The sequence below is a fragment of the Cornus florida genome, unplaced genomic scaffold (genome assembly GCF_030987335.1).
Source record: "Cornus florida cultivar Cherokee Brave unplaced genomic scaffold, ASM3098733v1 CherokeeBrave_3.0.0_Hap2_Chr11, whole genome shotgun sequence".
Taxonomy (NCBI): Eukaryota; Viridiplantae; Streptophyta; class Magnoliopsida; order Cornales; family Cornaceae; genus Cornus; species Cornus florida.
Genome location: NW_026775581.1, coordinates 54,547,459 through 54,572,999, shown reverse-complemented (window position 1 = coordinate 54,572,999; position 25,541 = coordinate 54,547,459). Strand labels below are relative to the sequence as shown.

Below are 25,541 nucleotides of genomic sequence, written 5' to 3'. Positions count from 1 at the left end.
CAACCCTTGGGAGTGTTTAGACCACGTCATGGCTTAGTCTCATCCATTGTCTATTTTTCTTTTTGTTTTTATAGAAATTTCCCATAGTCTTCTTTTTCAATTCCTTTCATTTCATTTTATCGTTTTCTACTGAGTCTCAAAATTCCACCACTGAAGCAAGCAGCGCCCATCATCGTGGGAAACGCGTAAACACACGGAACCCATACTATGACTTTTATCTACCACGTGATTGTATTTATATCCCAAAAGCTAAAATTTATATACTAAAAGCTAAAACAGTTATTTGGGTTTTGTCACTCACTTTTTCAAACTGTTGATCTGCCTATGTTCAGTCCCTTCTATTCTGGATTAGTAAGTTCTTGCTATCACTCTCTTTCTTGGGTTTCATCTGTTCTATGGTATGTTCTTGTGTTGTTTCTTGAATTCTTGTTGTCTATATAATTCCTGTTTTAATCATTAAATTCAAATTAATCCACCCAGTTCAAGCTATTGAAGTGTGATGCAATAATTATATCAATTTGTCTGTCCCTAAAGCCCCGCAGTGACTGTCCTTGCTTTACACTTGAACTGCTTGAATTAGAACACTAGAAATGGATATGATTTATTATAAATTTTGGTTCTAGCTTTGTGGGTTTTGCAAATAATCCATGTGCTTTCTAAAAATTTTAGTTATAGCAAAATTGCAGAACCAATTACTATAAGGTTCTTTTCTTTTGTCAATCAATTTCTTTGAAAAGGGTGAGTTATCTGTATGTCTAAATGTTAACGGTTAGTTGGAAATCTCCTTCAGGTCTACCAATATTATAGTCTCTTCATTTAATTAGTATTTGAATCTTTGAGGATCTCCCTTTCTGATTTTCTTTTTTTGGTTTGGTCTTAGTTCTTAGTCATCCCCTGTAGATTTGCTTTGTTTATGTGGAAATGGGATTTTTTTCCCCTTTTTCTTTTCATTTAATTTTGTATTTAAATCTTTAATGATCTTCCTTTCTGTTTTTCTTTTTTGGTTTGGCCTTAGGTCTTAGACATCCCCTATAGATTTGCTTGGTTAGGAGGAAATGGGCTTCTTTATGTTTTTTATTATTTATTTATTTATTTGTGCCATCTTTTGCTATTGATCCATTGTGGTCCCTCTAAGGGTGTTACCTTTGTCACTTTTTGTACAAAGTGATTGCCCTCATAGTCACCCTTCCCGGTCCAAGATTTTGCCATTTCTACATATTTATATTGCCATTATGAAAGAAAATTTCTATATATGTATTTATTTTGGTCCTCCTCTCCTGTAGAGCTTCTCAATTCGAATGAATTGATTTATCTTAAAGGAGATCTTCTATAATTTCGCATGTGAGGGGTTATTTCTATGTACTTGTGTTCAAGCAATTTTGTTATCTAACCAGAAATTTTTGACATCCACAGAAAATATGGCACATTGTTGTGGAGGTTGGTTGCTTTCCTTACTAATTCTCCTATTGGGTTTAAGCGTTCAAACTTCACAAGCTCGTATTAGTATTGAAAATGGGGTAAAATCCTCTCTCTTTCTATCTCCAAAGTTTGTACTGAAACCAGGATCAGTGGCAAACAAGTTCTACCATGACATTGACTTTCCAAGAGGTCATATTGCCATCAAGAATTTCAATGCTGAAGTCGTTGATGAGGCAGGAAATCCCATTCCCCTTCACGAAACTTATCTCCACCACTGGCTTGTTGTGAGATACTATCAGCGTAAAAGTGTAGAAATTCCAAAGTACAATGACAGTATGGGGTTTGAGTCATTCAATCAATCTGATTTTATTTTCGTAAGGAACACTGGTGTATGTGATCGTGGTCTTAGCCAGTATTTTGGCCTTGGATCTGAAACACGAAGAACAGCCACACATGTGCCAGATCCCTATGGAATAGAATCTGGTAATCCGGCAGAAATTCCTGATGGATATGAGGAGAAATGGTTGATGAATGTCCATGCAATTGATACGCGGGGTGTGGAAGATAGATTGGGATGCACCGAATGCAGGTGTGATCTTTATAATGTTACAGAGGATAAAAATGGTAGACCTTTGAAGCCAGGTTATAAAGGAGGCTTGAGATGTTGCTATGATCAAACACAATGCAGGGTGAGAGAAGGCTTTGAGAGTGCCAAGAGAGGTCTATACATGAGATATACAGTGAAGTGGGTTGACTGGGATAATTTCATTGTGCCTATTAAAATATATATATTTGATGTAACTGACATATGGAAGAAGCTAGATGACGGAATTATAAGTCATTATTGCCAGGTGAGTGAATTTTTCTCCTATGGCTTGAAGTCATTAATTTTGGTCTAAATTATTTGATATATGCAAGTAGTTTTAGTATATGCATCTAGATATCAATATAAAGGCTTGTAAAACTATGCTGCCTTCAGTTTTTGAAATTATAACACTAAAAGATCTTCCTGAATCAAAGCAGATATAATAGCCCTGAATTCCTTTTTTCTTTAAGTGCAAGTACAATAGTTTAGATGTACCACGTAAGTGTAAAAAATGGTAGAATTTTGGACTGAAGGTTAGATTTTGCAAAGGTCTTGATTGCATTCATGGAGATTTGGTTAATTGTAAAACAATGCCAATACATGTTAAATTAGTTTGTATGAGAATGATTTAGGAGAAAATTCCATTCATCATTTTCAAAAAACAATGAGTGGAATTAATATTAGCTTATATTTGTTAGAGTGATATAATAAGTTTGTCTCTTTATCTTTTTATATTAATTTATTTATCTTTTTGGACAATGATTCGAATGAACTTGCTTAATATAGGTGGAGTATGAAGTTGATGCTTGCACTGCCACTGATGAGGCTAATGATGGTTGCATTGACACCAAAAGGGTAAGCCTCTCTATGCCAACTGGTGGTAATGTCATCTACAGTGTTGCACACCAACATACTGGGGGAATTGGTTCTACTCTTTATGGAGAGGTGATTTTTCTAACTCCTTATTTCCAGTTTGTATCCCATGTCGTCTACTCATTTTACTCTCATCAGCTAGATTGGTCAGATATCCTTAGCTGCCCTCTTTGATGATCTTAGTCATTTTTTCTACTGAGATGTATCATGAAAGGATAGGTCTCACCAGCAAAAACACTTTAACATGTATCTCCTGTCTCAATAACTGAACCAGTAATTAGATTTTTTTTTTTTTTTTTTCCTTTTAAAGATATACAATCATCCTGTCAAAGATTGTGTCTGACGCTTGATGCAAGAGTAATATTCCATTCCTGCATGAAGATATGATGATTTGATTAATTTCTCAATATAAATTATAGAAGATGGAAAATGTTGTTAGTTTTTTTCTTTTCCTATCTTTACATGGTGCGCAACAATATACATGGCTAATAAGTTGGCTAATGTTTCGTTATCATGAATAATTAATTACCTTTGATAAAATCATGACAAAATGGCGATCATTTATACACAAAAATTTACCGCAAAAGAGTATTATTGTAAGAATGAAAAAGTGGCTAACCCCTCGTGGAGCTGCATGACTGTGTGAGATTTTTTATGTATCTCTCTCCTTTGAAAGGTGCTTCTTTGCACCCTTGATTTAGATGAAGCTAATTTGTTTATGAATACTTGTTTGCCTTTTTTGTACCACAAATTAAGAGTTCCTTGAGTATATTTCTTTGCTAAAGCATGTAACTAATTGTCCTCCACCCTTTCAACGCATCTAAGAGTGTAGGCTCAATGTTGTACATGGGTGGAGAATGGTGTCATTTGTGTGTCTGTGTGTGTGATTTTTTTTTTTTTTTTTTTTTTGTTGTTGTTGTTGTTGTTGTGGTAAAATTTCTTGGTTTGTGGGGCTTAGTTTGATATATTTGTCTTCATGTAATTATTGAATATTGACTAATATTGAGTTAGGATGGACGGGTAATATGCCATTCGACACCAACTTATGGAGAAGGAAAAGAAGCAGGAAATGAGGCTGGTTATATTGTAGGAATGTCCACTTGTTATCCTCAACCCGGCTCTGTCAAGATATCTGATGGGGAGACTCTAGTTCTGGAATCAAATTATAGCAGTGCTAAAAGGCACACAGGAGTTATGGGGCTGTTCTACGTATTGGTTGCAGACAAAGTACCACAGCCCAATCCTTTCCTGCCTGCTCTGGTTGAAGTGAGATTTTCTTTTAGCCTTCATTTATAATTATTATTTTAGTTGGTCACACTTTATCGAACACAATGATATTTGAAACATCTTGCAAATGCACTGATGAATCTAGGGTAAAAAGAACTCTTTTCTAGAAACTGAAGAGATGATAATGATTGAACTTTGAAGGGTTCAGAAGCATATAACATTTGGATAGATTTGCAAGTATAGGAATGGATAGATCCAAAGCATAATATGTATACACCAGGAACCGAAAACAAGAAAAAGAAAAAGAAGAAGATAAATTATAATGAAGGGTAAGAAATGAGTGAATAATATCGAACAAACAGCCTCTGATGTTGCTTGGTTCTTGCAGGAGCATGAAAAGATGACATTACCTCGTTCTGTTTGGGGTATAGCAATTTTTGGTGCGGCAATAGCTGTAGCTGCTGCTGTTGCTTTTCGAAGAAAGAGTGAACGAGAGGAAGGCTACCAATCAATTTGATGTGGGCTGGTTGCAACATGTTTAATTTTGTAATGTATATACAAACTTTTTACATATCTCTGTAGTAACAAATTAAACCTTTTATTACCTCCATAAGTAGTTCATATTCTTCTCTAAATTCGTATAATCGAATCGAATCCATTACTTAGAACTATACAAGTGTTGGTTGAGTTGTTTTGCATTATGTGGCTGCATGGTTCTTGAGTTCAAGTGGGTTGATGGACCTCAATCAGGTAATCTTAGGAGGGATTAAGGTTTGTGGGGCTTTGTGGATCATGTTCAAATTGATTTTAGTTCTGATTAATCAGGCTGCTTGACTTCTTTTGGATGTTCAAAATCATAATATCAACTTGTCGTGATTGATGCCTACTTTGTGCATCCATGAGGTCTGAGGCCTTTTTGATTCATTATGGTCGTTGCGGACTCACGCTCAAGTATTTAAACACACACACACACAATTTAGTGCAAATATTATGCTTTTAGTGAAATTGTTTAGCTTAATCGTATTTTCCCTTTACTTCACGCTCATCTGTTTCGATGTAAAATATTATACATTGGGAAATATTTTTTATATATGAAATTTTTTTCTACTGGATTGCTTTCATTTTTCAGTATAAATATAATTTACTAGTTTTTGCAGTTTAAATGCTCAATAGTCACACACACTCGTGTATATAATATATAGCTGAATATATGTATTTCATATTGGCTCATGTGTAGGTGGGTGGTTATATAGATTTTTTACAGCGAGTTTATATGACTATGCAGTGTGTAATATATATACCTTTATGTGCACATGTATTATTTGTTTTACATGTTAATGTGTGTATATAGACGCAGTTTGTGCGATATGCTTATATACGTTTGTATATATATTACAGACATGTACACAAGTATTGTACAAGTCTATTGTTGCATGAGTTTTTTAGTGTTTATTTGGAAAATAAAATACTATATATACATATAAGGCATTTTCGGGTCTTGTATGCTATTTTCGATTTGTTCAAAAATGTTGTAGTCAACTAAGCATTCGGATATTCTGATTATTTTGTAGTTTTTCTGTGTGTGTGTGTGTGTGTGTGTGTTTTTTTTTCAATTCTAACAAGTAATCTAAACCATTTTTTTTTTTTAACAAAATCTAAACCATTTAGTGTTGCAAATCAGTTTATGGAGACATTCGAGGTCTAGATTTTAGACCAGCCCATGGTCGTGGCTATGAACTTCGACCATAGAGGTAAAAATGAATTCCTAATCATGATGGGCGAGATCAATCTGGCTTCCCAACCAAAGACGTGATTGAGAATGAAAATCCTAGGTTATCGTAACCAAGATAAAGGTTGAGCCTACGACCAACTTATAGTCATGATTATCGATCAATATTGGTTTAAAACAAAGGTGTTCAAGGGCATGAATTTTTTAGTCATGGTCGGGAGTCTCGACCATGATTGAGAAGGAATTTAATTTCTAATCATGGTCAGGAGTCTTGTGACCTCTACTTTTAACCATGGTCAGAAGTTTTGACCATGATGGAGAAGGAATTTTGGATTGAAATTGAAGTCATGGGCAAGGCCAGTGAAACCTCTTAACCAAGTCAAGAAGACGAATTAGGAGTGAACAAGAAAAGGTTCAAGCTGAAGGCGTGCATGGTGAAGATTAACCATTGGACAAGTTGGGGTCGAGATAAATTTAACACCTTCTTAGGTCATAGGCACTCGACAAAGATTTTTGTCCGAGTCAAAGCAAAGACTAAATGTGAATTCTAAGATCACGGACTCAAACAGTCACGTCTAGAAACTCAAAGGAAGCTTAAAACAAAAATGACAGCCTGGTCACGTTTGAAATTAAGAAACCAGAGTCGCGAGTAAAAAGATTTCACCTACCTATATGATTTCAGTTCTTAGAACCTAGAAGGTGCGAGTGTGACAGCCTAGGAATGGGTCAAAGTTCTGCATGGTTGGTGAAGAAAATTCAAAATGGCAAAATAAAGCCGGTTACGTTTGTCTATTTATTCAAATATTTAAGTTATTAGTCATTCTGTCTAAGTATCTATTAGGGTAGAGACTCTGACATCTTCCGAGACAAGTGTTTGGCGTGATACCAGATTAAGGACTTGGTCGGGTTTTGATATTAATTATAACAGATTAAAGTTTGTCTATTTATTCAAAAACTTAAGTTATTAAGTAGTGCTGCATATTTATCCATTTACTTTTCATCCGAATTCGATATGGGACAAACTCCCATTTTTACGCTAGATCATTAATACTTAACCAAATCTTACAAGTAAAGGGGTCTGACACTATTATTCCACACGCCCTTTAATATCTATCTTCCTTAGCTTTATAGTTTTTAGCTTCATAGCTTTTATATTTCATGTCTATCTAGATCTTTAATTCCTTACCAACTTTAGCTCCATTGCTTTACTTCAATAATTTTAGCTAGTTGTAATCTAGTTGCTTAGCACCTTTGTTCTCCAAGTTGTGATCTTTAACTAGTGTAACTTGTTTTCAACATTAATAAAAACATTTTCAAGCTTCCATTTTTAAAACTGTATTGTCTTTGTCATCAATGCATTGAGAATCTAACGGAAGGATCATTCTTGCTCTCTTTTAGTCACCTAATCAGTTTGAAATGAGAATACTTTAGCTTATAAATGCGTTGGATAGAAGAATAATATACCTTCACATTTTATTCTATTTAGATCACGAGTCAACTAATCTAGGCTTGCTACGTAAAATTTACACATTGCGAGTTAAATAAAAAATATTAAATGTCAGATTAACAAATATAAAGAATCAGAGTCTGACTTGTCAAAATTCACATGAAACACTAATCCACTTAGACTATCCAGACAACCTCATAATATTTGAAAAAGTGAAAAACCTTAATTTAGACTATGTCATCATTTGCTTATATTGAATTTTAAGACTAATCTTTGATATTATTCTATTCTCTCTCTTTCAACATCTGCGTAAAAATCACAAAAACAAAAGTGAATGCTAAAAAGACTTGTTTTTTTTTTTTTTTTTTTTTTTTTTTAAGGCTGACGAATAATAAAGACAAATTCCATGTGGATCCCACCAAGCCAATTCTGATTGAAAAGAGTTTTTCATACCAAAATTGACCTTATATATATATATATATATATATATATATATATATATATTTTGCCAGATGGACCTTATATTGATTGACTAGTGACTCAGTTTCAAGTAATTTGAAGGCAGAGTGGAAGAGTTATAAAGCACAAAAGCAAGAATTAAATTCTTTCATCCATCAAAAAAAGAATTAGTTGACCTATCAATTCGGATTGCTTGTAATAACTAAACTTTAAAACCAATAAAATCTGGCTTGGCACTATCAATTCAATGGTACTACTTTAAAACTATCTATAAAAATTTTATCACACCATGCAAAATGAAAAAAAGGAAGAATATCATTCTCAACTAGTGTTTATGTGCATCGTCAGGGTGTCAAATCTATTTTTCAACTCAAAAAGGATGTTGTCATTGTTATCTTTTTAATTATAATAAAAAGATATTATATTCATATTCGTCTTTTCTTTCTAATAAGGGAAGAAAAAAATTATAAATGGAATAATGAATGTATTAAAAACAATCAAATTGTTAGATGTTGATTCAAATTTGGAGTTAAGCTTACAAAAAATAAAATAAAATAAAATATTCAATCAGGCAAGAGTCATGAACTCTATTTATTGAATGTTGATTTTTTAAATTTTAACTTTTTGTATATTTCAAAAACGATTTCAAATTTGTGGTTGATAAAATAAATCACATGAGATGATGTTACTGACATTTTTACATATTGATAGGTAAGAGAGATTTGTAATACGACGAGTCTTGCTACAATGTAAACTCATGATGCCGGTCATGGTTCAACACTTTTTTTATTTATTTTTCAATGATGGTGGTGTTGGACCTCATAATCCACAATCAGGTAAATGCAGTCCCCCGATCTATATGCATTGGTACAGTCTTTGTCATTAGGCTATTTCCTTAATTTACCACATTATTTATTTAGGTTGACATTGCTGATAAACTTGATTTAAATGTATTGAATTTATATTAATCCTATTAAGTTAAATCCTTAACTTAACCACTTACAACTATAATCAAGTTAAAATTATACTAGTAATCAAGTTGTATATTTATGTCTTTCAAAATAAAATGTCAAAGAGTTCAAAAATAAAATAAAAAGGAACTTTAATTTAACATATCATGACATAAAATCCTTAAAGCACGGGCATTCATTCCCACAACCAAATTACAGCCTTGTCACAAGTACAGAAAAGGGTGACCTTGCGTAGCATATACATGCGTAGCATAAGTAGCATTCCAATAAAAAGAGTGATACTACCTTTAAAAAAAATAAATAAGTAAATAAATCTTATTGGAATGTGTTAGCTCTCTAATGGGCCGGTGCTTAGACGCCGATAGGCTACCACACTAAATAAATTATAAGTGCATAATATCACTTCAATTGGCTAGGGAAATGTGAAATATTTATATGTAGTGGTAGTGTTATCTCCAAATGGTACGAGACCCTTTTGGGATAACGATTAAGAGCAAACTGTGTGGGCTTAGACCCAAAATAGACAATACCATAGCATATGATAGAGTGAGTCGTGAGCCTCGTATCAGTTAGAGTGACACACCTATATATGGACTTGGATCCTCTGAGTTAAATATTCTTTAAGTTGTTCTAAGTTGAATTTGCAACAAATTGATACGTAACATTTAAAATTTATCTATGGCTGGTATTAATCCACGTCAACTAATTTAAAGAAAATTTGAAAATTGCACCATTTTGAGATAAAAAAATTTTACCAAAATTTAAAAACTGCACCATTTTGAATTAAGAAAAATTTATCATACTCTAACTACGTTTAACGTTGTTATCTCTCCTCATCATTTAAAAAAAAAAATCCTCCATCTCTCGTCTTTATTCTTATCTTAAACAAGTCGCGATGGTCTCTATTTCTCTTTTAACCTGACCGACGTTGTCTCTCATCTTTTCTATATATAGGGCTTTTGATTGTATTTTTCTAACACTATCAATATCCATACTTGTATATATATATATATATATATATATATATATATATATTGTTTTCCAAGTATTACTATTGCCAATAAATGTTGCATGTCTTCCAATCACATTTTTGTCCATCTTAATTCCATGGCAAAGAACATTCATTTTTTACGCCAAATATTCTATATTAGGAATAAGCGGGAAAAGAGAGAGGGAGGATCTTTTTTGGGTACAGATGAGGGAAAGATAACTAACATTGTTAGAGTATGGTGATTTTTTTTTTTTAATATAAAAGGGTACAATTTAACTTCGGTAAATTTTTTTTTTACCTCAAAACGGATCCAAATCCCTTATGTATATTGCCAAACATTCCGTTGACCACATTTCTAACTAGGTGTAATCACATTGGTTCTTATATGGCCCAAAATGGGACATGTGAGGGTTTTTTTTTATGCTGAGATTTAGAAACCCAAAAGTAAAAAATAAAAATAAAAACCTTGACTTAACAACCAAATTACTTATTTTTTTATTTTAATTTATTTTTTTTTCAGATAAAGAAAAATAATAAAAAAAAAAATTACAACCTCGCGTGACATATGACAGGGTAGGTCCATTGATATTTTTACCAATATAGCATCCTCATAAGTGGACCATTAAACGTGACGCATTCTAATAGGAAAAGAGAAAAAAATCAACAACCGTACACGTGTATGTTATTCTTTCCATCTCCTTCCTTGAATCATTCATTGATACCTCTCATGTCGCAACCACATCTCTCTCCACTCTCTCTTTCTCTCCTCTCTCCCTCTCTCTCTCTCATCTCCCAATTTCACGTGTCAAATTTGTTGCCCAATATCTTCTATTCTCACCTCCCCAGATTGACGCCACACACGCCCATTTCGTTGTCTGAAACCGGCCATTGTCGTCTCCTTCTACTCAAATTTCTCCCAAATATTGATATTTTTTAGGTCATGAAACGACTCTAAAAGCTTCGAATTTCTACATCTTCGTGAAGAAAATTGAATCTCCTTTTTGACCCACAAAAAGGTCTTCACCAGATTGTCCTCCACCAATCTGGGTCAAGTTTTGTTTGGATCTTCTCTCTCTTGAAGCTATCTGAAACCCATCAAGTTTTTGGGTCTTCTCACACTTTTCTGTGCCTGATTTATGGGGGTCGTATGTATATGCACAAGTTGTTTATATATCTCATTGGGTGTCATAATTATTCGGGTGTGAAGAGTATTTGTTCGAAAATTTTTAGATCGGAAGGCTTTGGTGTCTTCAATGCTTGTAACTCTTGGAAATTGATAGAGTTTTGATGTCAGGGGCAGGGCAGGCCACCGTCAAGCACGCGAATTTTGGGAACGTGGCCGCCGAGGACCACCGCCGGGAGCGTCCCGGCTGCTGCAATCCGGTGAAGAAGGCGGGTCCGGTGTCGATGGACCATGTTCTCTCGGCATTGCAAGAAACTAAGGAAGAGAGGGACACTAGAATTCGGAGTCTCTTCAATTTTTTTGACACTGCCAATGTTGGGTACTTGGACTATACTCAGATTGAGGCGGGTCTCTCCGCGATGCAAATTCCGGCGGAGTATAAGTATGCCAAGGATCTGTTGAGGGTTTGTGATGCCAATAGGGATGGCCGGGTCGATTACCAGGAGTTTAGGAGGTATATGGACGATAAGGAGCTGGAGCTTTATAGGATTTTCCAAGCCATTGATGTCGAACACAATGGCTGCATTGTGCCTGAGGAGCTTTGGGATGCGCTTGTTAAGGCTGGTATAATTTCCCTTATGTGCTCTACTAATACTCTTGTGATGTTAGATGCAATTGCTTTAATTGGATTGATAGTTTGACCATGCTATGCAAATGTGTTGTTTTGAACCTGTAAACTTCCTCTTTAGAAGAATCAATGTCATTTCAAGGTGATGCGTGATGGAATACAGTTTACCCTCTGTAGCTTAAAATATATTTTCTGAACATCTAACCAATGAAAAAGCTGCAAGTTTTAGGTACTTTTGAAGGAAATGCAATACATAGTATTGTCGTATTGGCGCATGGTTTTCGTTCTACTTCAGTTTAGCAGCCATAGTCTCTCAATTTGGTCTCCATATGGCTACTAACTACTCAAGTCAGATAATTATTAGCTTCAAGGCTTCAATCTTCTTGAATAATATTCTTGCAATATTTTTGATATAGGTTCTTGCAGTGCAATTTGAACAGTAAGAAGTGGAAAGTTGGAAGTTTTGGAACATATAAAGGAAATTGGATTTTGATGGTAATAAATAGACTCTTTTTGTTTCATCTCAACATCCACATTTCAGTAGCATCCATATATTAGCCATCCTAACTTCAACTAGGCTTATTTTGTAAACATTTTGTTTTTTTAACTGTTTAACATTCTTTCCCATAGTTAGTTATAACTGCTTTATAGACTTTACATTTGAATTTTAGAATTAACACTCATATAGTCATATATAATATACCTGAAGGCTGATGCACTCTTCTATCTATAACCAGCCCTGTTCTAATTATATCAACGGCATCATGTTCAATCTTCCTCTCTATGAACAGTTGAGTTTAGCTAACAAAACTGTTTTCCTTTTGGTTTCTCCCGATCCTTGATCTTCATCATCTCCTTATTTGTATTTCTAATTTTACCAGACTTATATTCTCATATTTAGTTTTAGTCATACTTTTTTTATATCCTTGTGACAAACCTTTAATTATCACCTATACCCCATTTTAGGTTCAAGTCAATCTATATCTTCATCAATAGCATACATGATATACCATGGATTTTTATTTTGAATGTGTTTCGTAATTTTATCCATAATGAAGGTAATCCAATAAGAGGTTGATGTTTATATTATAATTGTAGTTCCATCATATATATCCCGTGTCATAAAAATTATATATTAGTTTCTCCTTTCCTTTCGAAAATCTATTATATTATATTTTTCGGAATTAATTTTACTGATCGTATGAATGTCAAGTTTACCACGAATATCATGACATCCTTTTCTAGCAGGGGCATCCATAAACCGTGATAATCATTTCTTCATGAATGCGAATGGGATTGCTATAGTTTTTACCAAAAGTGCGTCCCCTTTATTTTTATTTTTATCAGTACTACAGCTTATAGAAGGGAAGGATGTTACTTCCTTTTTATTTTTCATTTCTCCCCTGCTCCCCTGCCAACACACACCCACGCAACCATTCCACATATCAGTGTTTAAATCATTCTGTAACATGGACAATGTGCAGAGGATTTCTCAGTACAACATTGGTTGCTTTGATTTGAGTATGATTTCAAAATCTAGAACTGGTTACGATGTTGACTTGATATATAAAAAGAAAGAGAACAATTGAATGGCAGGTAAAACTGTAGATTTAAAAATTAACTTGACTTTGTAGAATAAATCAGATCTAAATATAGTGTATGTTAAATATTTCGATTTATTTTTTTACACAACGAACTTGTGTGAAGGCTTAGTAAGCTTTATTACATATGGGATAGAGTCGTGTGTTGGCAATTTCTTAAACAAAACTAGGGTTGTAAGATTGAACAGAATGTATTGAGTTTGTTTGTTTACAACAAAAGAAGATGATGAAGATAAAGAACATGAAGAACACGCTGATAAGTCCGTCAAGCTAATCACATATAGTTAAGGTAAGTTGAGACTTTAGTGAACATAGGAATCTAAGTTGGATTATTAAATCACATTGTTGGACCTTACATGGCCTAGGTTTGATAGTTACCTTGTTGGCTTATTATTTTAGAGAATAGTCCATGTCTTTGAGGGTTTAATTCAGGTCCACAGTAGGTATTAGACTAATAAAATCCTCCTTGCTCTGGGCTTTGTATTCATTATGTGGAAATATGGAGCTCTAAAAACCAACAGGAGCTCATGCTGGGTTAATCAATTTGTTTGAATGAAAGAAAACGGACAGTGTTCTGTGCATCTTTAACATGATGCTTTGCCACTTTAGAAGTGCTCGCAACCCGGGTGTTCGCTGTTCATTGATGCGTGTTTGTATGTTCATGGTAAATTCTGTAAAGGAAATATTTTTTTATGGTATGTAATTCTGTAAAGGAATATACTATCTTGTAGTTATTACATGTTTGTGTTTCTCTTTTCAATTTTTAAATCTTATTTGAAGTGTTCAGAAAATTCGGGGATTGATTGGAGTTATGCTAATTTCATTTGCATATGAGTTCTAGAGGTGCTTGTGACTGTATTTTATGGAATGATGAAATGAATTTAAGCACTTATGTGTTTTGAGTTGAGAGCATCGCTTTTATTTATTTTTCTTCTTTTTCGTTTTCCTCCTTATTTCGTTATTGTACTATATGGACTCTTATTTATTTCTTCTTCTTCATTATTTTTATTTATTTTTAATTGGGTTATGCTAGAGTTTGTTCAGAGAGAGAGAGAGAGAGAGAGAGTGGTGTCTCTTAAGTCCAAAGAGACCTTTTGTCTTCTGTAACCGTTGAGCTACAGCTTAATTTTGTCACTTTGGCTACAGCTGTTTTTTCTTTTCTCCTTTTTCTTTTTCCCCTTTTAGTCTACAGCTATCTTTCCCATTTTCTTTCTTTTATTTATTTTTTATTTTTTACCAGCTGCTCATTATATTTTCTAGAAGATAAATATATAAAAAATTCATTACTATATAAATTGCAGGACTTTTGTTTTCTTGTAACTTACATCAAATTCATTATTTCTTATAATATTTTTTCCACGTGGAGATCTTGTTTATTCTTTTTCTACATTTTTTTTTTCTTTTTGAAAAGTTCTATAAATTTAATCCACTTGTATTACAAAAAATAATAATAGATAATTTTATATAAATCATAATATATAATTTTATATAAATCAATTATATATATATATATATATATATATATAGATATATATTTGAGTTTTGATTATAATAGTTTGGATTTTAAAATTTTACTAACTCTTTAACGACGACGACTTGGAATTCATGTGTAGTTCACTAGCTATGTTAAATGATCTTAACAGTTTAACGAACATCTCAAAATTCATTAAAAACTCAAATTTATTGGATTATGACGTAAAAAGTTGCATATCACATTTTTTTGGATTTTTATGTGCAGTATTGAGAAAAAAAAAAAAAAAAAAATTATGACCGCAATAACCGATTAGTTACATTATGCCTGATACGGCCCCATGTTCTTGTCTGCGACTGGGAACCAGGAGTAGACATCAACTTCTTACACATTTTTAGTTCTAATGACGAATTGTGTTAGTTTATCAAGGAGAATCTTGTGGGTCTGTTTCATTTCTGATAATTAGTTTCTGTTGACTAAACTATGGTGGACACTTTGACACTAGAAGTGTTTAAAGCAGATTTGTAATACTTCCTGTATATGGCTTATTAGAAAAAATGGCAGGCAAAGATAAATATCAGAATTTTTTTAAATAAGTAAAAAAAAAAGGAGGGGCAGTTAATCAATAATGCATTTACTAGGGGAATGAAGTTGCAAGGAAGGCATGCAATGGATATTGAATTGGGGAACTTTACAAGAAGGGTAATTTGATCTAGCCACTCTCAGGGTTCAAATCTTGGATGGAACATGGGTTTCTGTAGTACTTCAATAAACATGGGTGGGGGTGGGAATCTGACGCTGTAGCCATACACCAAAGATGGATGATTGTTTGAACCAAAGAAAAGGTCATGCAATCTTCTTGATCCTAGACTAAGTCTGGTAGTCTGGTAGCTGGTTCTGCTTGCTAAATGTTGATAATTTTATAATTTTGGAACAATGTAAGATTACTTTTATAGAGCATTTGATAATTGTTGTACTTGTCACTGGGGCAACTATGTTGATTGCTAGATGTACCAGGATATTGGACTATTTCAATTTGAGGGTCTCAGTCTAAAATTTTCAAATTCAGGAGACATGTTTTGTTTAACAATAAGTTTTTACATTTTGTTTCTTTCTTCTTTATAAAAGGAAGAGTCAAGGATGAGTGAGATTTTATGTTTATTGTATAGAGATCAACATTTCTTTGTTGTTTTCTGGAAGTCTAACCTGATAAAATATCCTAGGTCTACTTTCATGCATCCTATAACAAGTATTTGATCAAACAATCTATACCAATTGCTTTCCTAAGGAGACTTAGTTTTAGCTTTGTTTTCTACATTTTCCTCCATGTATTGTTCCTGAATTTATTTGATGTTGCAAGTTTGAATTATATTTTATCGTGGATAGCAACATTTACAAGTTTGAATTATATTTATTTTGAATATCAACATATGACTTTGGTTGTGAAATTTGGTTATTGTATTTGATTTTTTCTGGATGCATAGGGCCCTGCAAATAATAAGTTTTCATTTTATTTGAATTTTTTGATTAAATGAGTGCTCCCTTTTGATTTTCTATAGTCATCCTCAATTACTCTGCTGGAATCTGAATATTTGAGACTTCAATATGGGGTTGGGTTGCTCCAAGTGTCCTTGATGATAGTCTTTATTTTTATTTTTTATTTTATTTTATTTTATTTTATTCTGAGAAGACCTTGATGATAGTCTTGATACACTGCTTCATGAACCTTTACTGATTTGTTTTCTGTTGGAGTGAATTTATATTATATAGTAAAATCTATGTTTATGCCTGTTATGTGAATTTGCAGATATTTATATATTTTTCATGCCTTAAGCGGTAGTGGTAGCATTTCCCAGCCAATGATTTGCATCTCATGAGTTGTCTTCATCTTATATAAGCCATGGCAGTTCATCTTTTGCAGGGATAGAAATTGATGATGATGAACTGGCTAGTTTTGTGGAACATGTTGATAAGGATAATAATGGAATTATAACTTTTGAAGAATGGAGAGATTTTCTTTTGCTCTATCCCCATGAGGCTACCATTGAGAACATATACCATTACTGGGAAAGGGTATACCTTGTAGATATTGGTGAACAGGCTGTTATTCCTCATGGCATCAGTAAGCATGTCAATGCAAGCAGGTATTTAATTGCAGGGGCAGTTGCGGGTGCTGCTTCTCGTACTGCAACTGCTCCTCTTGATCGTCTTAAGGTGCTTTTGCAAGTTCAGACTTCACGTGCTTGTATTGGTCCTGCAATTAAAAACATATGGAAGGAAGGTGGGTTCTTGGGGTTTTTCCGAGGCAATGGGTTAAACGTTATGAAAGTTGCTCCTGAAAGTGCTATCAAGTTTTACACTTATGAAATGTTAAAGAATGTCATTGGAGATGCTAAAGGGGAAGACAAGGCTGATATAGGAACGAGTGGACGACTTCTTGCTGGTGGTTTGGCTGGTGCGGTGGCACAAACTGCAATCTATCCCATGGATCTTGTGAAAACTAGGTTACAGACTTATGTTGGTGAAGGTGGGAAGGTTCCCACGTTAGGGAAATTGTCAAAGGACATTTGGGTTCACGAAGGACCCCGGGCCTTCTATAGAGGGCTCATACCATCTCTTCTTGGGATCATACCTTATGCTGGCATTGACCTTGCTGCCTATGAGACCTTGAAAGATTTTTCAAGGACACATTATCTCCATGACAGAGGTATAATATCTTTTATCTTGTGTTTTAATATTAATGTTTCATTATTTATTTATTTATTTTTTTGGTTTTAGCTCAGTGCTACTTTATATTTGCCTGCATCATGAAATTCACATTCTGAAGATTTTTTTATTTCTGTAGAACCTGGCCCTCTTGTGCAACTGGGTTGTGGGACAATTTCGGGAGCGCTTGGAGCAACGTGTGTTTATCCATTGCAGGTCATCAGAACAAGGTAAAGTCCTACATAAGACTATTATGCTCTACTTGTTCCTTTGGATTATCTAGCTTTACTTTGTACATGCTAGTTGTTAATGCTACTCGTCACTTTCCAGAATGCAAGCTCAACGTGCTGATACATCTACTTCTTATACGGGAATGGCTGACGTATTTCGGAGAACACTTCAGCATGAAGGTTTTAGAGGTTTCTACAAAGGACTTTTTCCAAATCTTCTGAAAGTTGTACCTGCAGCAAGCATTACATATATGGTCTATGAAACCATGAAGAAAAGTCTAGATCTTGGTTAGACAATTGAGATGTATTTCTTGATGACATTTGGGTGTTGAACATGGTTAAGCTGATGATGACGAAGACAAGAAGAATAATAAACTAAATTTAGAAGGTGATATGATTGTTTTGAGGTACATGATAAAGAGCCACAGGATTTTGTAGTCAAAAAGTGTTTTGTTTTTCCTTTCCTTCTTCAGGTTTGTCTGAACTAATCCCATTGAGAGTCAAGGGTAGTATCAATAACAATCTCTAATTGTCATATAATGGATGTAATCCTTATATTTTGACTTCAATATGTTTAAATGAATACAAAAGTTGCAGAACTTGCCATTTTTCTAGTTGTATAAGATTATGCAGTAGTGTCAGAACTTAATTATACTCTCCTTTTTTGCGTGGAAATACAGGTGGTGTGGTGAACTTGCATATCTGATTGCTTATTGATATCTGAGGGTGCTATGCCTTGATTTAGTGATGAGAAAAATTGGGCATGTTTTTGTTGCATCTTTACGACATGTTTGAAAAGAGAATTTTGTCGACGTCTCGTGACTAAGAGCTGTGCTCAGTACCATAATCTGAATTCACTTGTAGAGGGTACGCTGTGCTCAGTACCATAATCTGAATTCACTTGTAGAGGGTACCAAGTTCTGATAATACTTCTAGTGCCAGCAAGCAAATCTTGATAGCAAGTCTGGCCCCCAAAACATGCCAATGGCTGTGCCCATTTTTCAGGGGTCGAATGTTATATGGGATTACTCAGTTTTCCAACGGTTTCATACGATTGGGAAGGAAAGACTACTTACCCCCTGAAGTGTTCTGTGCATTATACTTCATTATTCATTCTTTAGGAGATTAGATTTAGAAGATATTCGACTATTTCAGATGTTTGTGATTTTCTCTATTTTCATGCAGAGCTCGCGCATGTTGAAGTGTCTAGTCTCAATATGATTGTGAAAATTTCTGTTTATATCTTGATGAAATGATGTCTTCGTAATGTTTCTAAATTTACCATTTTTCATTTTCTGGAATTTTCTGAATTTTTCGAGGGTATTTTTGTCTTTTTTTATTTTGCTTGTCGGACACCGTGGAGTGTGTCAGGTGTGTCCGAAAGTCAGTTGGGACATTTCTTTGAGTTTAAAACTCTTGGAATTGCAATGGTGGTCATTTTTGCATTTTTCGGTCTTTCAGACCAAACAGTCTCGGGTGTGACCCGTTACCAGAGTTGTTGTGTATTAGAGTTGTGTCTCGGGTCATTTGCACACCATGCATTACTATTTTGTGCCTAAGTAAATTGTTTAAGTGCTAAATTGTGTGACCATGATATAATTGAAACATATATATATAATTTTATGGTGGAAAATAAATGAAAAAGAAAATCCTTTAATGGTGGGACCCACCACTACCATATTTGCGGCCAAGACGCCATGCTTGGACTTACTTCATCTTCTCTCCCGTAATGCTATCTTCTTCCGCTCATTCTTGGTCTTTTTTTCTTTTTCTTTTTCTTTTTTTTGTTTTTCTTTTTCACATTAAAGTTTCAATCTTCAATTAATCTCTCATTCCTTGAAGTTTTTTAGTGCCGTTTGCGGCAAAACGGAGAGCACATCAAGATCTACACATTGATGTAAACAATTTCTCATTTGGCTAACCCTAGGAAATTTGAAATTTAGGCTCAATTTGGGGGTTTTCTCATTCTTGGAGGTAGGAGTATTTAATCTACAATCTCTTGGTTCTTGGTGAATTATTCTCTCTTAATTTGTAGTGTAATATGTTAAATTGTGATTAATTCTTGCTAAGTTGTCTTGATGTTATGTGTATTATGTGTATGAGTTATAATTCCATGTAAATTTCATGTTTAGTGATGTGTATGTTGATTGTTGATGAAATATGATATAGACATGCTTAAATGATTATATTTTTAATTTAAATGTGTGTGATGACCTTGTGGGCAGGTGTGCCATGGGCAGGTGCGAGACAGTGACAGGCTACCACACTGGCAAGCTACGGGTGCACAATCCCACATTACCTGGCAAATGGAAAGGTGAAGTGCTTATATGTAGGTGTGTCACTTCAATTGGTATGAGACCTTTTGGGATAAAGCCCAAGAGCAAAATTGTACGGACTCAGGCCCAAAGCAAACAATATCATACCATATGGTGAAGTGGGTCATTACAAATGGTATCAGAGCTTGACCCAACCGGAAGTGTGCCGATGGGGACGTCGGGCCTCTAAGGGGGTGGATTGTGATGACCCTGTGGGTGGGTGTGCCATAGGCGGGTGTGAAACACTAACAAACTACCAAACTGGCGAGTTACGGGTGCACAATCCCACATCGCCTGGGAAAGGGAAAGGTGAAATGCTTATATGTAGATGTGTCACTCCAATTGGTATGAGACCTTTTAGGGTAAAGCCCAAAAGTAAAACCGTGCGGGCTCAGGCCCAAAACAGACGATATCATACCATGTGGTGGAGTGGGTCGTTACATGTGTGATTGTTGAGATTGTGCTAAGTGTAAACATGTTAGGTTTTGTATAAATTTCCTTACTAAGCATGTAAGTTATTAATGTTGAATTGTATAAGTTATGTGAATTTCATGCTTAAATGGTATGCATAATTGATTTGTTGAAGGGACATGACAAAGGCATGCTTAAATGATTATGTTCTTAATTTAAATATGTTGTTGTTGAAAATTGTACTAATTGTGAGTATGAGATGTTGTGTGTGAATTTCCTTATTAAGCATACAAGGTTATTGAAGTAGAATTGTATAATTTTATGACACATTTCATACATAACATTGGGCAAGGAAAAATAGGAAAGAATTGTTTTGAAATGAAAAGGGGTTTTAGGAAAGAATTTTTTTGGTAAGTAATTTTGCGAAAACCCGGACACCGAGAAGGTACCAAAGGTCCATGGCATTAATGTAACCTAGAGGGAATTAGGGAGATCACCCTAGCGTGGTTGAGTTAGCTAGGCCCCAAATGACGCCGCAGAGTCACCAAAGGACGGGTTATGTTAACGGTTTGAAAAGTGATGGATGGTTTTGAAACGGGGAGCAACATAGCACGACATTGCATTTTATGGAACGCCATTATTTATTTTTAGCCTTGCAATTGTATCGTATTCTTCCTCGGTATAGCATGACCCCGTTTCCCTTTATTTTTATTCATTGCCTGGATTCACGCGGTCACAAGAGGTGTGTCTTAGGCATCACCTACTGAGCAATTTGCGCACCCCTTATATTTAACATTTTTTAGGTCACGGGAAGGAAGTGGCGGACGACTATCCACCACAAGTTTAGACGGGATTGGAGATTTATATTTGACTATTCTGCAAAACTTTAGTGTAATTTGTATAATGTTGTAAATTATGGACTTTTGATTTCAGCTGTATTTCACTGACGTTAAATTGATGTAATTAGAGTATGTTCCTTGTAAAGGAGTATAGGACTAAGTAGTGGACTGGCGCTTCCATGTTTTTGAAGGAATTGGAGGAACGAGACTCTTTTTATATGTATGTTGTAGTTTTGGGTATGTTTTATATTATTTGCATTATGCATTGGGACAAGATAGATTAGTTTAAGGCCAAGTGAGGCCATTACATTTTTTTTATGCATTTTAACAGTTTGTGGTAGGACCCTTTTTAGCAGAGGTTATGCTAATTTTTTTTTTTATGTTATTATTATTTTTTTTTTATGACTGGTATCATTTTAGGTCGTTACAAAGTTGGTATCAGAGTAATGGTTCGAATACCATTAGGACGACGGGTAGAGGCCTACTTGGGATTGCATGGGGAAGTTGAATTGCATGATTATGTGTTAAAGTGTTTAAATGTTTGAGAAGCATGCCTACTTGTTTACTTGCTTACTCGTTTATTTGCTTACGTGATTACATGCTTATATGTTTACAGTTTTGAAAGCATGCCGATTTTCTATGTGCTTACGTGTCTAAATGTCGGTATATGTAAATGAAGCGAATATGTTAAGTGAAAGCATGTTTTTTTGTTATGTGTTTCAATGCTAAGAAATTATGACTTGATCACCCATTATAGGCTTAAGTTATGATGATGGTGTTGTACATCATGTATACTTAGAACTGGTCAGTGTGTGGCTTTATATACGATTTTGTGATGGGTGTATATGCTTGGGAAGGGCACGGTTCTGTGGGGTGAGTTGTTTGGTGTGTTCTTAAGTGTTGTGTTTCAGTTTCGAGTTGTGTGAGTCTTCAAAGTTTTGAGTTTGGGTCACATGGTTGTGTTGTATTTGACTCCCTTCTTATCATTTTTAGTGTTATGCCTCCGAAAAGACGTAGAGAGGTAGATGATGGTGGGAAGCAAGACGAGCTCTTTGATTGGGATTCTTTGGTTAAAAATTTGCTTGAGGCCATGACAAACTTTGTACGTGCGGTAGTCATAGAGACTCAGTGGTCGATGGTACAGTCGGAGAGAACGGAGGTTACGAACAGACAGGGAGATGGGGGTTTGTGGAGTCAGGTTAAAGAGGTGGAGATGTTGTTCGAGAGTTATGTACAAAAGATGCTAAAGGGTGATTCATCTCATTTTTCCATTATTTTTACGTCACCGCTAGAGATATCCCCTAAGGTCGAGAGGATTTGTTATAGATGCAAGCAGACAGGTCATCTAAAAACAGAATGCCCTTGGAGTCGGCCTAGTTCTGGGGTTTGTTTTAAATGTGGTCAGCCTGATCATAGGAAGAAAGATTGTCCCAAGAAAGGTGGAGCTCCAATTGGTGAGGTAGGTTCAGGGCAAGGACCGACTCGACCTTCAGTATCACAGTTTGGTGTTCAGATTGGAGAGTCACAGGGATGGGAGACTTAGGGTCGTATAGTCAATCTGGTTGTTTCTCCTGTTAAGTCACCAGAGGGACCCCCGTAGTCAAAGGTATGTAATTGCACTTAATTCTAGCATTATATTCATGTTTTCTTTTGATCGGTGTTTGGTCTAACGGGTAACGGGGATAGTGATGGTAATGACGATAATGTTGGAACAGAGGGATCTGTCAATTCATCAAGAAGGTCGTTTAGGATGTATGACTTGGGTGTCTAGTTAGATTTCAATGATAGTCCATTATTTTTATGTGGTTGACCGTTTGGGTGTGGTATCTGTTTCCTTCTTAGAGACTGTTTCTGTAGCGTGCCGCGCATGATTCTTATTCTTGTAGCGGGTTGTTGACTATGGTGTCGGGTATCATGAGTGATGTGTGTTTTCATGTCGAGTTAACGTCACTTTAGAAGGAGAGGTTGGTTAATGGATGGTTGTTGTTTCCAAGGGATTGGAGTTTATACAGTTATTTTGAGAAGGATGATTATGGAAGTGTTAGGACTTAAGGTTCTTGTATTGGAGAATAAGTCGGTTTAAGGGTGACCCTAGTATTCGGGAAGAAAGTAGTAATTGATTGCATCATTGGTGGTTTTAAGGAGATAGCTGGGCTTTGAGTATTCCGAGTTTTGTGCTCATTTTCATCTTGAGGATTTGCTGGCATGACATTGTCGTATAGAGGTTCTTATTGGGGATTGCTGGGTAGAATGGGACATGGTGTCCAACGTGCAGTGATGATTTTTAGTCTTAGTATGTTGTAGGCGTTGGTACTCTTGTCTGGTTGGTTTGGTTGGCATGAGTATCGCGGTGTAGCGTATGTGAGGTTTCGTGTTAGTAGTATATGACGGTTCGTTAGTGGCGAGGTTGCCTGGAATCTAGGTCGTAGTCCGATATGTGTTTCCAGTTGGTTCTTCTCCTTGTGTGTAGGGAGTTCATTTTATCTCAGGCGAGATTGGGTGTCCACGGTTGAACGATTGGTAAGTAACGTGTGACAGGGTGTAAGGAGCATTCAGGTGCGAGTCGTTAGTCACTCGTGAGAGCGGGATTCGTTACCCTTTCCATTTATTCTAGTCTTAACAAGGACATCAGTTGTCATGAGTCTTGCTCTTTATTTAGGAATTGTGCAAGTCCGCGGATGGGCTAAACCGTGTGTGGTTTGTTATGCTATTAGAGTTCACCAATAAGGTTTGGTTGAATGGGTCGACTCACTTCCATGGAGGGAGGTGTAGTCTTTGGTTTTCTTAGTGCTTGATCTGAGAGTGGTTTTGACCGGCAGAATGTGAGACACAAGTTGACGAATAGGGATTATATGTTCCAGTGTTTAGTACTAACGGTGATGGCTAGGGAATGTGTCGTGAATGGCAGTTTGAGGATGATTAGGTGATCTGATGTGTGTCATGTACTCGGGTGTTTTTATAGGCGTTTGATTCGAGCAGTGTCTTGAGGATAAGTGTCGATGTTGCCTTAGAATTTTGTGCTAGAGAAAGTGAATGTGTGATTCTATTAAGGAATACTAAGAATGGTTGACTTTGGTTTTGAGGTTTCGGGTATGAGACGGTCGTATTATGTGTTTTGAAGAGGTAAGAATTGAACTGAATGATGACATGGAGTTGTCTATCTGGTATGGGTGTTTTTAGAAGATTAAAGATCTCCTATGCTAATTGATGATTGTGACGTTTGATGCCATATTGTTTTTAGCTTGTTAAAGGTTGTATGATTGAGGCATGATTGGGGTTTTTAGAGCTGGTATGTGACTATATAGTTGTTGAGGTTATGTAAAGCAACAGAATGATTAGAGAGTAGATCTCGTGGTTGTTTTGAGAACTGTATGGGGTTGTGTTTGAGGTTTAGACCTGAGGACAGGAGCGACGTCTATGTTGAGATCGGATCGATGATGAGAATAGCCTGGCCAACCATTTCTTTTGAGTCAGTCCATCTTTAGCACGATGTCGGGTTAAAGGTCCATGATTGTTTTAGTTTGTCATAAATAGTGAGAGTGCGGAATTACGGATTGTATCGGTGTGATAGTGTGGATTCAGGTGGTTGTCACGGGTAACGAGGTGTGTTAGGTAGGATCAAGTGTCCGATAAAAGGTTTGTGGTACGATCATTGATTATTGAAGATCTTGTTTTGAGGATTTGTGTCTTGGGTACAAGATAGTGTGTTTTACTGATTTGGTAACTAATGTTTATGCAGTTGTTGGGATAATCGTTGTGTAGTCATCTTGAGGTTGATAAGTATGGTGATCGTTGTATAGTGTGATTAGTAGTTGTTGGTGCGGTTATGTGATCGTGTAGTTACATGTTGGATAACGAGCGCTTAGTCTGACAGAGATGTATAAAATTGGGATTTAGTGCGTCATTTGAAGGATAAGTTGTGGTTGGATGTTGTCTTATTTGGTGGTTTGGTGACCATTCTTCTTTCGGGCTTTAGAGCCTTTCGTGGTAGTGTAGGTAGACCGATGTCTGTTATGAGTCAGGCGTATGCTCTAGTTGGGTCTTGTGTTATGATGAGGTGAGAGATGGGTAACCGCATTGGGTTTTGTGGCGGTGGTGCGTGATTGCCTGGCGACGTCCAGTGTCAAAGGCAATAATGTCGGTGAGTTCATGGTCTTAGGGTTTTGTAAGGTTTTATCAAGAAAGTGTGTAGTTGTGGGCCTTCTTCTTAAGAAGGATAGATTTAGAGAACGAAATCTCTTTAAGGAGGGTAGATTGTAATGTTTCCAATTTTACTATTTTTCATATTCTGGAATTTCTGAATTTTTTGAGGGTATTTTTGTCTTTTCTCGTTTTACGTGCCGGACACCATGGAGTATGCCGGGTGTGTCCGAGAGTCAGTTAGGGCATTTCTTTGAGTTTAGAACTCTTGGAAATGCAATGGTGATTATTTTTGTATTTTTTCATTTTTCGGACCGGACAGTCTCGGTTGGGACCTGTTACCAGAGTTGTTATGTACGAGAGTTGTATCTCGCG

The 25,541-nt window shown here is 35.5% G+C and overlaps 2 protein-coding genes across 3 annotated transcripts; both read left to right on the top strand.

Annotated features, from left to right (window-relative positions):
* Window positions 1-104: 104 nt before the first annotated feature.
* LOC132285286 (uncharacterized) lies at window positions 105-4,740 on the top strand. Of its 2 annotated transcripts, none has more exons than XM_059787452.1 (5): window positions 105-351; window positions 1,414-2,270; window positions 2,792-2,950; window positions 3,890-4,144; window positions 4,494-4,740. In XM_059787452.1, the coding sequence occupies exons 2-5, from the start codon at window positions 1,419-1,421 to the stop codon at window positions 4,620-4,622; spliced, it is 1,395 nt and encodes a 464-aa protein (XP_059643435.1). In that variant the 5' UTR covers window positions 105-351; window positions 1,414-1,418; the 3' UTR covers window positions 4,623-4,740. The 2 variants fall into 2 exon arrangements, with proteins under 2 accessions (XP_059643435.1, XP_059643436.1); XM_059787453.1 differs by having other exon boundaries at window positions 105-398.
* A 5,705-nt stretch (window positions 4,741-10,445) lies between these two features.
* Window positions 10,446-18,075, top strand: LOC132286522 (calcium-dependent mitochondrial ATP-magnesium/phosphate carrier protein 2-like). Its single transcript, XM_059788876.1, has 4 exons — window positions 10,446-11,449; window positions 16,447-17,232; window positions 17,371-17,461; window positions 17,562-18,075. Exons 1-4 carry the CDS (start codon window positions 10,990-10,992, stop codon window positions 17,752-17,754), a joined length of 1,530 nt encoding a protein of 509 aa, XP_059644859.1. The 5' UTR covers window positions 10,446-10,989; the 3' UTR covers window positions 17,755-18,075.
* Window positions 18,076-25,541: the final 7,466 nt, after the last annotated feature.

Coding starts and splice junctions, on each gene's coding strand:
- LOC132285286 (XM_059787452.1), top strand. CDS start 1,419: ATGGCACATTGTTGTGGAGGTTGGTTGCTTTCCTTACTAATTCTCCTA. Junction 2,951..3,889: donor GTTCTACTCTTTATGGAGAG/GTGATTTTTCTA, acceptor ATATTGAGTTAG/GATGGACGGGTAATATGCCA. Junction 4,145..4,493: donor TCCTGCCTGCTCTGGTTGAA/GTGAGATTTTCT, acceptor TGGTTCTTGCAG/GAGCATGAAAAGATGACATT.
- LOC132286522 (XM_059788876.1), top strand. CDS start 10,990: ATGTCAGGGGCAGGGCAGGCCACCGTCAAGCACGCGAATTTTGGGAAC. Junction 11,450..16,446: donor GGATGCGCTTGTTAAGGCTG/GTATAATTTCCC, acceptor CATCTTTTGCAG/GGATAGAAATTGATGATGAT. Junction 17,233..17,370: donor ACATTATCTCCATGACAGAG/GTATAATATCTT, acceptor TTATTTCTGTAG/AACCTGGCCCTCTTGTGCAA.